At 37.5% G+C, this 20,953-nt stretch overlaps 1 protein-coding gene across 16 annotated transcripts in view; it reads left to right on the forward strand.

Annotated features, from left to right (window-relative positions):
* The window catches only part of MYT1L (myelin transcription factor 1 like), a 298,788-nt gene that overhangs the window by 161,365 nt on the left and 116,470 nt on the right, over nucleotides 1-20,953 (forward strand). For all 16 annotated transcript variants that reach the window (XM_071548396.1, XM_071548394.1, XM_071548398.1 and 13 more), the window contains 3 exons: nucleotides 8,646-8,700; nucleotides 8,883-8,916; nucleotides 9,220-9,282. In XM_071548396.1, coding sequence (XP_071404497.1) covers nucleotides 8,646-8,700; nucleotides 8,883-8,916; nucleotides 9,220-9,282 — 152 coding nt within the window. The remainder of the gene's footprint in view (nucleotides 1-8,645; nucleotides 8,701-8,882; nucleotides 8,917-9,219; nucleotides 9,283-20,953) is intronic.

Here is a 20,953-nt window from a genome sequence, read left to right on the forward strand (position 1 = left end):
TATGTACCCTCAGCTTGTAACTTTTATCTTTGTAAAGTTCCTTCTCCAACTCTGCTCTAAGAGGGCCTGGTTGCATGCTGGTGTTTTCCTGAGGGGAAGATTCATAACAGTAATTCTTTTATTAAGTTTGCCTTTTGCTGGAAAGGGTGCTCTAAAATATTTGAACTGAATTTCAGATGTCTGTGCCAAGAAGGCACCTGGGTTTGTGGGAGAAAGGGTGTGAAAGAACAGTGAATTTACTTTACTTTCTGCCTGACTTTTCCTTAAGCACTCCATTAGCTTGTTAGAGTAACTTTGTATACTGCAGTTTTGTGTCTCTTCTGTCTCGTAGATCTTACAATGAGAAACAAGTGCATTAAATACATTTGGGAGAGTCATACAGGTTTTCTGTCAAAATCAAGAACCTGATTTTTACTGTGCTCTGTTAAGAGAAGTAATAGGCCACATTTAATTAAGAGGATTGAAGTACTGAGAGCTAATTTTAAAGAACTGACTATGCAAATACAGTCATAACAAGATACAAGAATACTATATCAAAAGCCTCGTTAAAGTTGTTAAATGACATCAACTACTGTCCCTTCATCCACAAACACTCCCTTTCTCCTAAAATGCAATTAATTTACAAGACTGTGTTTAGGAAGGCATAAATCAAGGCTCAGATATTGTTATTGATTCAGGTTTGGCCAGGTTTGATGTCCCTGCGTGTGGCAGGGGGAGTTGGGTCTAAGTGATCTCTATGGTCCGTTCCAACCCCTTGACATTCTGTGATTCCGTACTTGGGGGAGAGGCATGTTGGCTGAAGTACAGTGTTATGCAAGTTGCATCAGCAAGTCCCACTGACACCTCAGTGGGATGAATAGGGAGTTCTACAGAGACTTCAGGGATCAGGTCTACTGAAGTTAAGCTCTGATGTAATATGGAAAGGCAAGGCTTTGTTATATACACATTGGGAGTCAGTTCCCAGAATCACTAAATCACAGAATGCCAAGTTGGAAGTTATACACAAGGATCATCAAGTCCTGCACAGGACCATCCCTAGGAACCACACCATGTCCCTGAGAGTATCATCCAAACACTTCCTGAACTCTGCCAGGCTTGGTGCTGTGACCACTTCCCTGAGGAGCCTTTTCCAGAGCACAACCACCCTCTGGGTGAAGAACCTCTTTCTAATATCCAACCTAAACCTTCCCTGACACAACTTCAGGCCATTCCCTCGGGTTCTGTCACTGGTCACCACGAAGATCAGTGCCTGCCCCTCCATTTAGATTAACTTGGTCTGCATATTTTAATTCTCCAGAATCCTCACCTTATTTTCCTCTGTTCTTTGATTGTAGCATTTCCAGGTGAAATTATACATCTGTGACCATGGTTTGATAAAATAATTTAAAATATAAACTTACTAAAGGTGTAAAACCATAGTACCTCAGTCCTGGGTTATTGTCGGTCGAAAAAGCATTGAGGAGCAATGTAAGGACACATAAAGTATTATCTTAATGTACCTCTGGAATAGTGCCATGAATCTGTAATTTAAGTACTGTGGTAGAGATCACATGCTAAGTGTTGATATTTTTAGTTGTCTAAAATAAATTTACATTCATTTAATCCAGATTTCAGTTAACTTGAATTAATCTGTTGGCAGCACCTTCTTTCTTCTTAAGTCTTTAGAATTGCCTTTTCTGTCTTCTGGGTCATTTTGCATGAATTCAGATTAACACACAGAACTTCTTCCAAATTGCACAAACCAGAAGAACAGCTCCTTAAAGTAAATTAATACATATATTGTAAGAAATTTTGCCCTGTATTTTCAGTTTAAATCTAGAACAGTATTCTCTTACTCATTTTACACCGGTGTGTTTCCAATTGTGATTTTTTTTATTTATTATTTGAAAGCAGACGTCAGAATGTCAAAAGAGTATAGTTACTGAGTTTCATGTAGTGAAAAGTATGTTCAAAGATATTTGAGAACCCAATGAAATAATTTGTAAATGTCCCATTTACCAAATAGGTTAAACAGTGTCTCCCAAAACATATCCAGCTTCTAAAAACTTACTCAGATTATCAGGAGTCATGCTTGACAATTACCATTATTAGAAAGTTAATTGCTTTTGGAATTCACAGACATGCTGAAAAAAAGGGTATGTAACAATTTGGATTTGCCTGTTATTTTCTGAGGAGAGTGGTAGAAGGTCAGTTTACAATTTTTTTAGGAAGACTGCACAAAGTACTAAAATAATGAGGGATAAACTGCTTGCGTAAACTATTCATAATTTTCCAGGTCATGCTCCTTTGATTATGAATATAGGAGCATTTTAAAGAATTTTAACTATGGGAAATATTTTTGGCATATTTTGTTTCATTCTTCAAGATACTAGATTAAAAGAAATCTTTAAATACTTTCATTTTGTCTTCCACACAGAAGAAACAACATTTTTTAATGTTACAAAAACAAATGCTGAGCAAACCTTGGCTATAAAAAGAGTAGAGAAATCTTACCTGCAGAAATTTGAATCTTGCACCATGGAGGCTGAAAATCTGCCTTTACTGAGTAACTTGAGTCACATGGAGATTTATTTATCTCCAGTTGTTTTAAATTGTAACCTCTTACTGTAGTAAACTGATTACATTTTCAGGAAATTGTAATATTTGTCTCTGAACATTGTACTTTTATCCCATTGTGAGTACGTCTAATATTACTGATTAGGGAAAATAAATATTTCTAATAATTGTATCAACATTCATGATTGACTATAACAATTATGCAGTAATTCTAGTATTTAACTGTACTTTCCATAGAGTTTTGAGGTCATAAATGGTCATCATCTACAGAAGGCACCACAGTGGGTCATCTGGTCCAACCTCTCTGCTTGTTCTTGAATATCTCCAGTGAGGGAGGCTCCACAACTTCTCTGGCCAATCTGTTCCAGTGCACAGTCACCTGCACAGTAACAAATTTCTTTCTCCTCTTCGGGTTGAACTTCAATTTCTGCCTGTTGCCTCTTGTCCTATTGCTTGGCACCACCGAGAAGAACCTGGCTCCATCCTCTTGACACCCTCCCTTCAGATACTTGTACACATTGATGAGATCCCGTTGTCTCTTCTCAAGGCTGAACAGGCCCAACTCCCTCAGCCTTTCCTCAGAAGAGATGCTCCAGCCCCTTAATCATCTTTGTAGCCCTCTGCTGGACCTGCTCCAGGAGCTCCATGTCTCTCTTGTACTGAGAGCACAGAACACTGTGTAGTGTAGAACAGTGGATGCTCTGCCTCAGTAAACAGTGGATGGTTTTTGAGAGTGTTTGAGAATCCAGTTCTTGGATTTGAAGAATGACCGGTAAAAAAATTGGGACAGAATAATTTTGGAAGTCCAAACGTAAGGTCTTTTGTTCATTTGTGGCTTTCTAGATTTCTGGTACATCATGGCTATAAGGAAACCATAATTCACTCAGAAAGTGTTGACTGACCTGGAAGTTTAGGGACTTGGGACTGAAACTTGCAGTCTCCATGACTCTAGCTAGAAACTGGGGTGCACTGAGAATTTTAATGGAAGTAAACATTTTCAGGACTACCTGCCTGCGAGGGAAGAAAATGCTGCATTACTTCCCTGTAAGCGAGCAACAGTCACCATTTGTCCTGGAAAGGAGCCTAAAACTCTGGATTGTTCACAGCCGGCAGCCCTGAGGAAGTCCATATGGTAGATATGTGAGTGTATCTAGAGACAGCAAGAGCAGTGCTAGTTGTGAAACTTTTGATAGCTCAGATAAGTCTATGGTGGGACTCAAAGTCTTAAATATATATACTTTAAAAACCTGAAGACTTCAACAGGGTATCTGGAAAGCTAACAGAAAAATATGTCCTGATGCAAACTTGCCCTCTGTTGTTGGAAGTTACTGACTGTATCTGAATATCTTGATTTTTTTCTGGAAAATTAATGCAGCCTTAAAGGTTGTTCAGCTGCAGGTCACATTCTGCCCTTCAGCTGCAGCAGTGCAGAAATTGCAGCATGCTCATCTGGTTGTCCAGATACTCCTCATTGTTACTGCCTTGCAAGTTGTGTTTGGTCTTTCAGGCGTGGCCCACATGATTGTTCATATATGCAGAAGCTTGAAATCGGCATGTTCTGCAGATGAATCAGATCTGCCAAGTGATACAGGCCAGTACATGTAACTGGCCTGTCTCCAGCACAGTTTATCACTCCATTAATTTATGTGTTATCTGCATATTTCAGTATAATCTTCCAGAGTACTGGTGAAGATACTCAATATTGTAGGACTAAAACTTACAGCTGTGGATTATGTACCTTTTTTATTTTTAACATTTAATGAAATATTTAAGTTGCTACTAATCATAGTAATTTTATATTAAAAGATGTTCTTCATCTCAGTTTGTTTCATTATTATTTCCAGCTTTCCTATATTGACATTTCTGAACACCTTGTGTGTGTGTGTTTGTGTGTAGTAGTAGTTACTGGGATAAGATTCTATACACTAAAATGTAACAGGTCTTAATTGTCTGCATGCAGGTGACCACACAGAGCTTTTTTTCCATTTTAGCCAGAAAATTTGTATTTAGTATAGCATTTTCATCCTTTGGTTATGTGACAATTGTATCAGATATAATTTTTAGAAACTTCAAGGATACTTCTGTGGTTATAGCACTCATCCACAACCCCCATAAGAATCTTCATCTCAACACAGATTTTTTTACTGGTTTGTTTTTTCTTTTATTTGTTTGTTTCAAATGCTAAAGAAACTACTCAACATATTTGGTTGTCTTCAGCATATCTATCAATATGACAGATCTCTTCTTGTACCTTGTGTTTTGTTAGTTAGGGCACTGATATATAACTATTTGGGGTCTCATTTCTCTAAGTCTTCAATAACAAAAACACACAAAATGATGGTACATAGTTGCTAGTTCTACCTCTCTGCCTATTACTGTAAGTAAGGCATATCCAATAATTTGGTTCTTTTAAATTCTAACTTAAAATTTAATTCCTACCAAGACCTTTTTTCTCTTTTCCTTCTCAGAATTAAGAGTCATACAATCATGGAATGGCCTGGGTTGAAGGTGACCTTAAAGATCATCTAGTTCCAATCCCCTCTGCCATGGGAAGGGAACCTTCCATCAGACCAGATTGTCTTGAACACTCCCAGGGATGGGGCATTCACAACTGCTCTTTGCAACCTGCTCCAGTGCCTCACCCCACCCACAGCAAAGAATTTCTTCTAAGACCTTGTCTAAACCTCCTCTCAGTCTGAAGCCATTCCCCCTTCTCCTGTCACTACATGCTCTTCTCTTCATCTTTCTCATAGGCTCCCTTCAGGTACTGAAAGGCCACAATTAGGTCACCCCAAAGCCTTCGCTTCTTCAGGCTGAACAAACTCCATTGTCTTGGCCTTTTCTCATAGGAGAGGTGCGCCATCCCTCTGATCAGCTTAGACCTTTCCATTTTCATTTCTAGAGCATCTCCTTGAAGCCAGGTTAAAAATTTCTTCTCTTCCTACTCCTGATGCCTTTCTCTTTGCTTTGATACTTAAACTTAGATGCCAGGCTAAAACTAGCTCTAGCCAGCCTGTCCTCTATGCCCACACATTGTTTTCTGGAACAATGACTAAGTATTCTGCAGATTTGTATGAAGAGGTCAGGAATAAAGTGGAACTACTGCGGTGAACTCCTTGTGAGACTAAGGTCTGCATTTCCTTTTTCTGCATGTGGAGATGATGAAGAAGAGTGTGTTTGTGTGAGATTAATGGTGTCAGGAGTACAATTCTGTTCCTGGCCGTGAAAGTGCCAGGTGTGCCTCCAAGGACTGCTGTGGTACACTGCCAGGTGACTGTCCTTTTGTGGAACCAATGTACCTCTCACTAGAATTTCAGGAAATTGCCTGCTCCCAGCATCCAGCATGTAATATATGGAGGGGTGAAGGCTGAAGTTTTGAAATGACAAGGTCTTAAAGATCTATGGCTGAGCATAAAGTCAAAACAAGATTCCATTGACTAAACACAGGCACCTCCCACCACCATTTGTTGTGTCCTGGAGCATCCAAGACACATGGTGACATATACGAGCGGGCATCCAGGTCAGAGACAACAGCAGGATAGATCTGTGCCTTTCTAGAGAAGCAGCAGGCTAGGTAGGTACACAACAAAATTTAAAATAACACTGCATTGCATGTCTGCCACTTTAATGATCTTTTTCACTTCTTTGACCTGCTTCTGGATCTGGATTGTGCAGATCCTGTAAGGGCTTTTCCAGATTAGTGACTTCTTCTTTGATGGTATAGTTAAAAGTGTGTCTTCAGCATTCTTTAATTGAAGTGCTTACTCTGGTTTAGAAAGACAGGCAAATCTGTTTGTAGCTTGCCCCTTCTAAATTTACACAGACTATCAATACAACTGGGGCAACATTTCCAGGTTAAGATCATATAATTCTTTCAGCAGATTTTTCAGTGGTGACAAATGAGGCTAGATAATGTTTTTCAAGCATTGTAAAAAAACATACTACTCTAAAGATCAAGCAACTTCACTTCTGGTCTCCTGTCAAGTCCTTACACATTGCAAGAGTTACAGAATAACACAATGTACTGTTTTCTTATTAGTAAAAGGAAAAGAATGTCATCATCTAGTGGGTAGATTTTATATTCCAGAGATGCTGTTTTGCACTTGGATATGGCAACTTGAAAAACTTCAAATTCCTATGAAGTCATTGGAGCTAAGAAACCATCCAGGGTGTGAACTCAAGGTATAGGATAGAACTGGGGATGAATTAATGTTTAAGATTCAGTTTAAGTACCTATAATAGGTATGCCAAGTGGCAATAGTCACAGGAGAGCTAGATAGTATGGGCAAAGGTGCCTAGAGACTGATTCTGTCCAGCCTGAAGTAACACCTAGTAGGTGATGAGGGAGTTGTTCCTCAAGCTCTTGTAGCTCTCTTAACATAGGGTAAGTTCACTTGCCTAAGCATAGGCAGTTGGTGTCATTTCTGATGCCAGAGGATTCCTGAATCTTCTGCAGAGGGTTGGTACATACAACAGAGGATTTCCCTGTACACGTCTCTGCCTTTCTGGGCTGGCAACTGAAGGCTTGATGGGACACCTTACAGGATCTCAGCATAATTGGCTGATAAAGACAGAAGCTTATGCTCCAAGTGTGTACACAGAGCTATATGTAGGTGTCTAATTTAAAAATGAAACCCACTCAAATTTACTCAAAGACCTCCATGAGAAGACTGACCTGAAGCCCCCTAATAGAGACTGATGCTTTATTAGCCTCCATAATAGCTATTTGTTTTAGAGTGTCATCCCTTTAGCATGGAATAAATCACAGTACCAGGAATCAGATGATGACTACCAAGAAGCAAAACTACACCAGTAGCACAGAGCCTTGTGAAAGTGACACTTTTCTTTTCACCAAATCCCTGTCACCCACAAGTTTTGAGTCTCCTCCTCATGTAATATGTTGAGGGAGTTCTGTAAAAGCACCCCTTGGTTTCTTCCTTCCTGGTTACTTCCCATATCCGTTTGTGTTAAGGCACTGACCAAAGGAAGCTTGGTGATTGAAGGGTTAGCTGTGAGTAACTTGGACACATTTCCATGTTTTTGCAGGAGATATATGACATGCTTACAAGATATCAATTCAAGGGTATTGCTATGAAGGGGGCGATTGATGTTTTTTCCCCTGGGGCAACTAGAGCTCCATGGTCTATTTCTGTGCTTTGGTGTATCATCTCTATGTATGAAGCACTTTAGATCCATCTTGCCATCCTGTTCTACATCCAAAGGAGCTGGTGATACAGATACTTGATATATTTTCCCTGACACAGCCTCTTAACATAGCTCAGTGTAACAAAATCCTAAACTCTCACTATCCTATGTAGTTTACCTTTGAAAGTCTGTTGACTGTGTACATGAAAAATCAGAAGAAATGTTTGGCCCTATGTTAACTCTTATAGATCTGTGTTTATGATATTTTCCAATGTCTAATCTGCAGCCTTGCCCCTGTATGGCAAATATTTAAGATTGCTATATATTTATTATTGCATAGAAAGTTACAGTAGAGGGGCGAGCTGTTTATAAAATGAAGGTAAAGATTTAGCCATGAAGCAAGTGAGCACTTTCCTGAAACTTGAAAAATGTAACTAAACAATTAAACATGTTGGCAAAGATCGTAATGCTGTGTTAAATAACATGAAATATTTGAGGGTTTAGTGATGACTCTTTATCTCCTTTTCAGTCATTGTTCTTTCCTCTCTTTCCCATTGAAAAGGTTTTGGTAGAAAATGACCTGTGGTGTGAGACCCTTTAATTTTAAATTGTATAGAAATCTATTGAATCCTTGTTTCAAAATATATCAGAGCAATCAGGGATTTGTATTAGAAATAATCTTTCAAAAAGAGCAGTTAGTTGCACATAATTTGCTATGAAAGCAGGGCACGGAAAACGACTGTTAAAAGCAGAAATTACTGCATTTTCTGTTTTTAAATAAACATGAGGATCCTAAAAATCCCCTGTAAGTAGAACTTTCCCTTACAGGATAAAATGGAATTAAAATAGTGTCAATAAATTGTGTGAGAGACTGTATCAGTGTGTGCATTGATAGTCTGTGCATGCAGGATAAGAACATTGACTGCCTGCTAATCTATTCCCAGATGGAGGTGGATGCAGACGAGAAGCGCCATCGCACACGCTCCAAAGGTGTTCGAGGTACGTCTCTTGCTTCAGTAAATCACTCAAGGCCCCTGCTCAGGGTGACCTTCATCCTCCAGAATCTCTTTGCACAATTCATTCTGACCCTTGCTTTTACACAACCTTTCTGGTAATTTTCTGTAGAAGAGGGGTACTTGTAATAGATGATAAATTTTTATATATTTTCCATCTCTCTGCAGTTCCCGTGGAACCAGCCATACAAGAGCTGTTCAGGTTAGTGCTCTGAGTGTAAAATGTATCCCCATTAGCAATTTAGAAAATTCATGCCTTTTAATGGGTATAATGCACTTTCAAGTTCATTGGTGGTTTGCTCATGCCCTGCTGCACTGATGAAATTAATTCCCTTGAGATTTGCTAATAAAAAGCATCCCCTCTTTTTTTTTTCCCCTTCAGTTATTTGATTTCTCTTTCTGTCTTGGTTGCCCTCCATCTTTGTAGTACCTCCTGCCTGCCTGCTTTTAGTATAATCTTTCTGCAGCACACCAGCATCTATATGATTAATTCTCTCTTTTGCAGCTGTCCCACACCTGGCTGTGATGGCAGTGGTCATGTTAGTGGCAAATATGCAAGACATAGAAGGTAATATCTGCAATTTTCATAATTTGGTGAAGAGATTTGGTAAACAAGTTACTGGCATGACCTTGATAAACCAAACAATGATAAAAAATAGCAATTAGGCATTCTAGAATCCGTTCAGATTCAGAGGGGTTTTTTTCTTTCTGAATGTCACACAAAATTTAACTCACATTTTAGCTGAGTCTTGTTCCATTTTCAGTTTTTTCTCAATTTTTGCATACAGTTCCCTTGCTCATGTGTTGCAAATGAAAATTTGGCCCTACTTAGATGTTGGCACTCATGTTCTGTTATTTAATGTATTTCATAACTAAAAGAAAACAAGCTTCTGAGCATTTTAAGTTCAATGATCAGATTAGATTCAAGGGTCAAAGCTTAAGACAAATCAGGGTTAATAAGACTTCATTGTTCAAATGTTACACTGAAGTTATAAAATACCTTGACTTCAGTTTCTAAGCCATGATAAATGGAGAATCTCCCTTAAAAAGGTTTTCTTATCTGTTCACTGTTAATTGTGTACAAGGCAGCTTATGTCGCACATACTACATGGGCTTCAAATTAATTCAGACCTCAGTCTTTACATTTCTGTGTCTGGAAGGTCAGTTTTCAATAGTGTTGCTCGTTTGTATAAAACCATCCCTTTCCTGAATCATTTGCCCGTGAATTTCTTGTGCAATATTTTGGAATTTTAACAGCTCTATAATACATGTATTTTTCTTTCATGCTGTGCTTTTCATTTGACATATTTTGTACAGCAGCCCATTGGAGGAGATAAAATGGCTGATGTTTGGGCCATCTCTTTTCTGAATAGAGGGAGGTGTTCAAACCAGTGTTAAATTCTCCTGAATCTGTCAAGATTTTTTTCATTCTTGTTTTTCTTTCAGGTTTTAAAGCACTTGTGGTGTTTATAAGAGCACATATTTCACAAAAAATATGATTACTGCTTTATAATGAGGGCATATGGGGTTTATGAATGAAATTGAAATGATACATTTTTACTTTAGGTATTTATTTGAAACGGGAAAAGGTACTGAACAGTGCCCCTCAGCCATTCATGTGCCTTTTTTCTTATCAGTGAATGAAGCTTAGGGACAAGTCCAGAAAACACTTTCAAAATTAGAGCAAGAAAAGTGATACTCCTGATATTGAAATTAGTTGGAATTGCATTTAAACAGTATAAATGATAAAATAATTGTTCACATTTGTTTTCCTAATCTTTTTTCAGTCATAAGAATAGTAACATTTTTGTAGTTATTTGAAGGCTTGGTTATACTGGAACACTGATTTAGGAAAAGAAACCCAAATAATTACTTTTAAATTCACTTATGACTTCTCATATCAAACCATGGGTTTCTTTTGTCCATTTTCTTTATGTAAATACAGGCCTCACAAGTAATTAATGAATGGCACTAAATCCTTCTTTTCCCTCAGAAATTTCATAAACAGTCAACAGTTAAATGATATGATTATAATGTCCTTTCTAGTTACAAGATTGTAGCTACACACATTTCTTTACACTTCATGGATTTTTTGTGCAGATTTAAAAAATAAAAGTCTTGAAACAGAGAGAGAAACTCTTTAGCTTAAAAAAATCTGACTTTTCTTTTGAATTGCTCTGTTTGTGTTAGAGTTAGTGTCTGTGTTTGTGTAAAATCACCCTTTTGGGGGAAGAGGAAGGATATGAGGTTTGGAAAGATTACATGCAGTTTTGAGACCTAAATTCCATATTTTGCTTTCTTGACATGATTCTGGTGTGTCAGAACACAAACAGGCTGAATCTCAGAGTGGTTAATTAAACGAAATTTTGGGCAGATGCGCAAAGAATAAAAATTGGAAATACATCAAAAATTCCTTTTTTCCTACTAAAGAATTTGTGGGACTCTTATGTTTTCTTGTCACCCTGATTGCCAATCCACTAATCAAAATATATTTAACCAATACATGTCTTATTTATTGTAAAAACAAAGTTCTTTGGGGAGGTTTACAATGTACATATCTATTTTCTAAAAAAGCAGTAATATTTATATCTCAAGCAACACCTACAAAATTTACTGTTTTGAGAGCATCTGAGGGATTTTTTTTCTTTTTTTTCCTATTTTGCTGTTTGAGTAGGAAATACCCAAACATTTCTTCCAAGGAAATCAGACTGTCTTAAAAATTTTATGTGTTCAGGGAATTGCATATCTCAGCTGATGCCTGACTCAATTCCGTTTAGACTTACAGAGCATTTTAATGAGGTTAAGACCTTTTCATTCACAGTATCAGACCAGCTTGTTATTAGGAATGAAATGTATTTGCTTCCACTAGATGTAGTCAGAGTTCTCCAGAATTCTATTTCTTCTATAATGTCTTGAAGTTTCTGCTAAGGGTCTTTTTTTTCATTGTAATTTTATCCTTTTAGTAGCAATGTGACAGTGGGAACCATGTTCAGGTAGTATATTAAATGTGAACTGAAATAAGCAGATCCATTCAAATTTTCAGACAGATTCAGGGGATCAAAACTTGTTCTGCTCATAAAATATTATATAGATGTTAATACAGAGTTTTATCACATGCTTTATACTTCAGTTGTCTTTTTAATTGTTAAAGAGCTGCAATGTGGGGTTAACTAGGGGAACTAGCAAACCTTTTCTGTCACTGATGTTTCCTTTGGGGTGTGTGAAAACACAAGACTGGTGCTAGATAGGGTAACAGTGGCTGTGTCATTTCCATCTCTTTTTTGGGGGGAGGGTCAAATTTCAATTGGAAGGGAAGTAAAACGTTGCATGACTTGGTACTTTGCTCTTGGCTCTTAAGTTTAGTGCTTGATGTCAGCGTGTTAGTTGAGCATGCTAATACACGGCTTGGATGGAGAAGTTTCTCTGAAGGGCACTTTAGGGCAGGATGGTGGGATCTCTAACTTGGTAAAATCACCTCTCTCCAGTGACTACATAGAAAGTCACAAGGATTAGCATCTCCATTTGGGCACTGAGGGGAAGTGCCCAAAGTTAGGTGGTGTGCCTTCTTCAGAGCAGACTCATTTCTTTTTTGTATTTTAGTAATATATGGAGAACTGAAGACCCTGTAGTACTGTCTGTGATACACAGCGTGGGGCAATGCCTCAACATTAGAATTGACAGAGGTAGGACTTCAGTACCTGTTGTTTATGTTTCCAGGTGCCTGAAGCCAACTGAACACAAAATTAAAAGAATAAAAAGAAAACAAAGATTGTGAAAGATCTGAAAGCAAGAACAAAACAAAACAAAACAAAGTCATAGACATGTTCAGATAGTGGTGGAGTCAAGAGAAGAATTCAGATCTTAGGAGTGAAAACCAGAGCCTCTCCTGGGCCGTGCTCCGGATAGTGTTGGTTTTATTCCCTTGGTAGCTCTTCAGGTCCATCGTAGCAGCGTAAGAATAAACACTACTCTTATACCTTCAGACCTGTAAATTAATTTTGAACAGTAAGCTTGGTCCACATCCTCGTTTGCATATTTTTAGCTGTGAACAATCCATCTGGGTATGTAGCAGTGACTCGGACCACACCAGGAGACTGTTCCCAGAACTGTGTTTTCAGGGTGCCTTTTGGCTAAGCATCTGACGAAAAGCATAGATTCAACTGTTCTTCCATTGCAATTAGTAGGAAATTTGACAGTTTCATTAATCAGCTTTATAGACAGCAGGATTTACATTCTGTGTATACAAATATAAATGTGAAAGTGAGTCCAGTTTCTGTTCTGTTCTGCAGGTGCAAATTCCATAGTTAACTTTAGAGTAGCTGAGCACAAACTGGCCCATGGTATTTACTGAGTAGATGTGAGTGATGGTTTTGGAAATATTGCACTTTGAGGCTTGGCATTTAGTATCCTTTTAAAACACATCACATACCAAATAGGTGCCAGTGATTTGCAATGTAAATGGGCATGTAGACATGTCATAAAAACCCTAACTAGATTCCATTAAAAAATACTGATTACATACAATGGCCTATTTTAAAGGCTTCTAAACATAATAGTTTGGATTTTTATTTCTCAAGTAACAAAAGCAGTTAAATTCTGTAATGGATTAATCATTTGCCAATTGTCACATGTTTCAAAATGAAACCTATTCTAACAAATAAGAGACCTAAAAAAATCTTAAACTTGTTCCATGGTATTATGTATATTAATTTAGGATTCTTCTAGGGCATACATCAATGTATATTTGAAAGCAGATAAAGCCATTGTCTAGAAATTAAAACACAATCATAGTCTGAAACAATTTGCATAAAATTTTGGAGAAGTAGAACTATTAAGGCCAAATGATAAACCCTTCAGATTTAAAATGGAGATGCTAATAGAGCTTTCACTATATCATGAATTTCAATTTGATTGCTGAAAATAAGAATTCAAATGAAATAAACCAACTTAAACATTTCATCTGCCAAGGAATTTTTCATGCCTTTTCTTTCATTCGATTTTATTTGTAAGGGATTTTTTTTGATACAATGTGTTGCAAAAAAAGACAAGTCTCAGAAATGAAGAGGATTTATAAAATGTGTGTATGTGTAATGTATGAATTGCCCCTAACTTTTTAAAATACATTACATTCTAATTTTCCACCAAATTTCTTGATATCACCACTTTGTTGCTTTACTAGGACGTCTCTGTTTTATTAATTATATGGATAGAATTATTTTGATCAACTTTTAATTTTTAAGCATAAGATTTCTAACTTCATACAGCAATTTGAATTTATAAATACGTTAGGGTTTAGCACTGCTGTTTTGATTAGAGAAAGCCTCACATACCATTGTATTGTCTTGGCGTTACATATAGTTTAGTTATATTTTCTAACAGAGAGAGTGAAATAACTAAGGCTCCCAAACTTCAAAATTAAAAGACTCAAATGTCTCTCTGTTCTTAGAAAATTATTGAATTTCTGTGTCTTGTTGTACCATACTTCTTATTCAAATTTTTTCATTTCATATACCTTTTCACCCACCAGTTTGATTGCCATGGCTGCAGCCGTGGGTGAATAATTGCCTGTCTTCACAGGAGCATGTTCTGGAGCTAAAGTCGAGTGCTTGCTTCCTGATGTATGCCTCATTTGGATTCTGCCGACAGCCTAGGGGCTGTATTATTCATGCCTTGACAGATAGCACTCACTAAAAGCATTGGAACAGGGCCAGGTACTGGCAGAGAGATAGTGGAGCATTGCAACTTGCAACCGAGAGGAGCATCTATAATACAAAAAAGAGAAATCCTCATACCTTCCTTTCACTGGTCTCACTTTGATGGAGAATTCATTTGCATCAAAATAAAATACCCTAAAAATAAATACATTTTTTTCTAAATGATGCTTTAAAATTTAACACAATTTTCCACATTTAATTGCAAAGCTGATTTTAATTAGTGAGGCCCTGCATGTGAAAAATGAAGATTCACTTGGGTGAGTGTAACACATTGCAGTGTCTGCTGAATGCTCTAATTAATGTATGGCTGCTGTACAACAGGGTGCACTGTGGGATATTTATGAAAAATTCTGTGCACGCACCCAGTCTAGCTGTATTTTAGTTCTTGAATCACGAGAATAAATAACTTTCCCCCCTTTATTCTTTATGAGACATCATTGTGCATGCCATCACTCCATCCATAAACTTTATGGCGTGCCTGTCCTTTTTACTGTTTGTCAAAGATATTATAAATCAGAAGGCAGGACATACATATTTTAACATTAATTTGATAGTGTAGCATGGTTTCATGCTGTGCAGAACCGGAGGTCCACTGATGCATTTATAGTAAAGCCTAACCACAGAACAGGGAGGTCCTTATTGTTACTTGCTGTCATGATACTGTGAAAAATCCCACTGGATGCTGGAAGTATAGACAAATGTATATTCCTTTATCTCTAAGCTGATAGTCAACCTTTATTATAGTGTTAAATGATGATAAAATGATTCACTGGATATTTACCTGGGAAAATGCTTTGATACTGCTTGTGCAATTTAATTCTATTTCATTTAAAGATGTATTTGCTAAAGACTTTGGTAAATTGTGGTAAATACCAAGATTATAAATACATTTTATATGAAGTAATCCGCCATTTAGGTTTTGTGAAAAATGGTAATAAATGAAGCTTTGTTAAATTCAGCTAAAGAGAAATAAGTAAGCAAGTAAATAAATAAAATAAGTGGTAGAGCATAGGGATTTTCAAACAGAACACTGCGAACAATAAATAAATGTGCTGACAGAGAATCCATAATGTATTAGAGGTCTGTATTGGCTGCTGTCTGGATTCAGCAATATATCCTTTGTCTGATTGTTGATTAATTGTTGGAAAGGTGCAAAGCTGGATCTGAAACATCAAGCAGATATACACCAGCAGTTGGTGTGTGGCTCTGCATGCCAGTGGCCATTGTCTAGAGGTGACTGCACAAAGGAGCCACAGTTGAGCTGCTCCTGCCACCATCTGGGTTGGGAATAGCTATTTCAGCGGCAGAAAGTTGCAGGACCTGCACGTACCAGGAACACCAGCCTTATAAAGGCAGGGGAAATACAATAAATCAGAAGCAGGAGCATGAAGAGTGCTGACCTAAGTGTGCAGCAGTAGCAAACAGGATTTAGGATGTGCTTTCTGGCTTGTATGTTGCTCTAAATGCTATGCTCATTTTCTTTCAAATGGAAGATGCTGGGCATGTTTCTTGTGCAGCAGTGCACTTACAGCCACAGTGTTTTCTGTGGAAGGATCTGTCTGGAGGTGTTCTGCCAGCCACTAAATAAATGAAGACCATGCAGAAAGTATGGGAAAGAAAATTTTAAAAAAGAGAGAACAAAACATCCAGTAATACTGGGGAGATAATTTCCCCAACAAGATCCTGCAAGTAGCTATACAGTTTTCCCTTGCCTATGGGAAATTTATTTGGTTGGCCTGGTAGGTTTGCTAAGAACATTGTGTTCTCTTAGGAGAGAAATAAATTGTCTGAGCTTGAATAATTTGTGCTTTTCATAATGGAAAAGAGGATCTACAGAGTTGATTCACACCTGATGGACAAAACATTTCATCTCATTGTGCCTCTGTTTCCCCATTTGTAAACAGCAAGCAAATTTCAGGCATTTTAAGGTGTAAAGACAGAAGCCTATATGGGGATTATAACAAACACAGGGCCCAAAACTCTGGCTCTGGTATTTATCTGCTGTTTAAATAAAGACCTGTTAAATGCTCATTGATGTCATAAAGATCTGTTAAATGCTCATTGATGTCAGAGGAAGTCTAATCTGACAATCCAGTGCTTTTTGGATCAAAACATTTTCTGGATCATGGAGCAAAATTAACTAAATTGTAATGATAAGACAATTTTACATTTAGAGTCTAGTCTAGTTTCCCTATTTCATAGTTTAGGAATTATTTCTAAATAGTTCTGTAAAAATACTGATTCTGAGGCTAAAAAGCTGGAGGTATTTAAAAAAAAAATCTATTTCTTAATGTGTATTTTAGTGAAAATGCAGTTGTGGTTATTAGCCTTAGACTAAACCAGAAAAGCTACAAGCAATGTTAGGCATCGAGTTTAGGGTACTATGGAGCTGCCTGCACTCTCCTTCTGACAGTTCTCCTTTGCAGAACCATCGCTACTGCATGTTGAGAAATGGCCTGTGGATTGGACCATATCAAGTCAGGGCTCTGGAGACAGGAGAATTTACTGGTGAATGCTGGCAGCTGAATGGACAGGGAATCCCACCTTATTCCTTGTGCCTGTGTCCAACACAAATAAAATAAATGACTTTGAAGAAGTTTATCTGTAGGTGGTACCCACACTATCAGAATAGCATTGCCCCTCTTTTTTCTCCACCTTGGTGAAAATTATCTGAACTCTGCTAGAGTCATCAAAAAAGGAAGCAGGAGAAATTATATATGTAAAATATAAGAAAAACTATAGTTATCTTTTCTTTCAAATACTTGTATTTTATGAGATTGAGCACCCTAGGTATTATCTGGGCTAGCAAAAGAATATGAAGAAAATAAGAAATGAAGTAAAACAGGAAAGAGCCCTAAAAATACACTATGATTTGTCTTCAAAGACTTCTATTGAGGTTTTTCAATAAGTTGAGACAGGTCTTTCAAAGATGTCACTTCTGATTAGTGGTTGATTTGAAGTACTGCTTCTAGTGGTGTCAGCTCAGGACAGGGAAAGAAGAGGTAGTCCTGCACCATCTTTGATGTCAGTAATAAATCTAAATAAATACATCCACTGTGTAGAATCAAGTGCCCAGGGGACAGATGGCACCTGAAAACATCCTCAGCAATATACAGGTTTGGACACTGTAAACAGTGGTACCTTTAACCAGCTGAGTGGACCTACCAAGTTAGTTTTCTGGCTACTCACCTGAATCCCCTTCCCAAGAAAATCTTGACATTTACAATGACACGAAAAGGGATTCCAGAACCTTTCATTGTTTTCACCATGCCATAAGTATCCATGGAGGAATGGAGAAGGGATATAATGCCAAAGAGAAAATTTTCATACAATTGAAGTTTTGCCTGTGTCTTAAATCCATAACTTATTGTAAAATTTGTAATACTGTAAAGTATAGTGAGACAGTACAGGATATGATTGCCTTTAAATGCCAATAATGGTAATTTAAAAGAAAGGGTTTTTATTGTCAATTCCCTGGGACTGGGACAGACTTTACCATCAAATCTTATATTTAAAGTAGTGAGCAGGCCACTAAATTGGATGCAAAGTAGTAGATGACTGCTTTCTTTACGGCTGATCCTTGTGAAAGAAATTCACCAAAGATACACGCCTGCTACTGTTTTTCACCCTCATAATGTCTTCAGGAGAAAATCTGACCTGTACTTTGTAAACAGGGAATAGGTGTTCACAGTGAAGACTAGAGCTAAAAACTGACATGCATTCGACTCCTGCTTTAAGGCCAAAAACACTCTTCAACTCTCCCTTATTTTGTACCTAAGTCTGAAGTCACAGTAGAACTGTACTTTTGACATTAAGCTTGCCCGAATCTGGAGTCATAGAACTGTTAAGGTTGGAAAAAGATCCTTAAGATCATTCAATCCAAGCATTAACCCAGCACTGCCAAGTCCACCACTAAACCATGTACCCAAGGGCTGTATCTACACCCCTTTTAAATACCTGCAAGATGATGACTCAAACACTTCCTTGGGCAGCCTGCTCCAGTGTTTGATAATCCCTTCAGTGAAGAAATTTTTCTTAATACCCAACCTAAAACTCCCCTGACAACTTAAAGCTGTTTCCTCTCATCCTATGACTTGTTACTTGGGAGAAGAAACCAACCCCCACCTCAACACAACTTCCTTTCAGGTAGTTGTAGAGAGTAATAAGGTTTCCCCTCAGTCTCCTTTTCTCCAACCACCAGCTCAGTCACCAGACTTGTGAAAACATTTATTTGGGCACCTTGATGCCACACGAAGTACGTAGCGTAGATAGTACATTTCTAATCTTTCATCTGCTTTTTTCAGTGTAGCAAGTGTTTAAATTTTCAAGTCGTCCAATTTGTGATCTACACAAACATGACACTCAGACACTTTTATTCTTTGCCAGTAGGTATTGGGACACATTTCTCCCATCATCTGGGAATTTGCATTGACTATAAAGAGGTTAAGATGTCAGGATGATTGTATTCTTTTTTCTTCATCTGTTCTTTCATGGACAATAATACATTCCAAAGGAAGAGAGAAGGATATAGTTTTGTAACTTTGAGCACTCACTTGGAGACAGAAGAACCCTGTTTCAGTCCCAGCATTAGCACTTTGTATGGGAGACAGACAGTCATTTTAGAGAGGAATTCAATTAATTCTTCCCTGGTAGTAAAGAACATGTAAATATTTTGTTTTGCATGAAGTATTAGAGAAGTGGACACTCTCCACCTAAATTATTATAAAAGCTCATGAGCAAGCAGTCTTCTGAGAGGTGTAAAATGAAGCTGCAGTTACCCCTGACAAAAGAGGATATTAAACACAAGTTGTTCAGACATTGCTATATGTTCTAGGTTGGATAATGGATAAGGCTGGGACTGTGATTCCTACTCTGACCATCTCCAAGTCAAAAGACTGAGTTAATCTCTGTGAGAAAAAAAAAAACCAGAAGGCTTGAAGTGATATGGGTCCCTTCCAACTCAGCATATTCTGTGATTCCAGAAGTGAAAATTCCCCACTACAGAAAATACCTTCCACCAGTCCAGAGTGTCTGAATTCTGGTGTGTGTTAAGTGCCTACATGTCCCTAGGTATTAGAAGGGAAGCAAACATTCCTCACTTGGATGTTAGAATTTTACTGTGCAGCTGTGCATAGAAACTGAGAGCTGTAATGCTTTTGCTCCCCTGGTAAACATGCAGTTTGTGACTCTGCTGCCACACAAGACATTTGCATCACAGCCAGAAGTTGAGTCATGCCTCTCCAGTGCCTTTTGCTTTGGACCATCCTTCTTATATTAAAAGCTTATTTTTATGAAGATTAGCAAATGATTTCTTGCTGTTTAGCATTTGCAATAATTCTAGAAAAATGTACTAGAATTACTGATATTTAATGTAGATCTTGCTTGGGCATGATTTCTTCTAGAATGATCAATGAGAATTAATGGTTTGTTGGTTCTAGTAAACAGGTTTACCACTTTAGGAAAAAGGGACAAGCAAACTTATCTCAAACAAGAGGATATGTCACAAATCATGATTTATGTGATTAATACTCTCTGACATGAATCTTATCAATACTTGCATGTTGGTAGCCTCCAAACAAAAAAAAAAGCTAAACTGGTTTTGAAACTTATTTCTCTGGATATCCCATACTTTGTGAAAGGAGGTAGAACACACAAAGTCCCAACTAGATGGATGGCTGCTTTGCAGTGAATTTACAGTGGTAACTCTATTTTGTGCTCATAGAACATTTTCAGCTGTTAATTTTAAAAATTCGATAATTGTAACTCAGTAGCCTCAACAGGTTTTGTGATGTTAAGTGTTTGATTTCAATTGACACCAAAGATCATTTTGCTTATGATAGGGGTTTATATTCATAATACACATTGACTCACAATACTGGTTGTAGCAACTTTTTCCCAGCACACATTTATAGTGCTAAGGAGTTTGGGATGGCAAGAAAAAAAATAATAGATTGTTTTTCCATTTGAAAATGTAGGTTTAATCCTTACAGAATATAATCCCATGACTTTATTTTTGAGAAGGGCTTTGGTATTAGCATTTCTAGTTCTTAAAACACAGACACTTGGCTCTTCTTTTTTAATTCCATGTGACATAAGGAATTACCAGCTTTACAGTCTTCTGTCCCCTCCACAGTGATGAATTTGTTTCAGTGCTTCTGGCAAGTCACAGTGCTGTCTCTACAGCACCTAGGTGTTCCTTGGAAACACTGACATTCTCAGAACTGACATGGCCTGGCTTTGCTTAGCTTGTGAGACCTAAGGAGATCACAGAGGAGAACTGACTCAGAAACTGAGTCAGAGTTATAAAACAAATACCATTCTAGAAAGAATGGAAATAAATTCTGACTACTGTGTTAACTTCAAGCCTTACCAGTCAAGCTTGCTGCTTCCAGTTATGTTATTAAAAGGATGTAGGAGGAAGGACTAAACAGTTAAAATAGCTTTGATTAAAAGTGGAAACACTTATTTAAATTGTCAGCATTTCATCAAAACTATGAAACAGAGAAAACATTTAGCTTTTTCTGT

The sequence above is a fragment of the Pithys albifrons genome, chromosome 2, assembly GCF_047495875.1.
Source record: "Pithys albifrons albifrons isolate INPA30051 chromosome 2, PitAlb_v1, whole genome shotgun sequence".
NCBI classification, from domain to species: domain Eukaryota; kingdom Metazoa; phylum Chordata; class Aves; order Passeriformes; family Thamnophilidae; genus Pithys; species Pithys albifrons.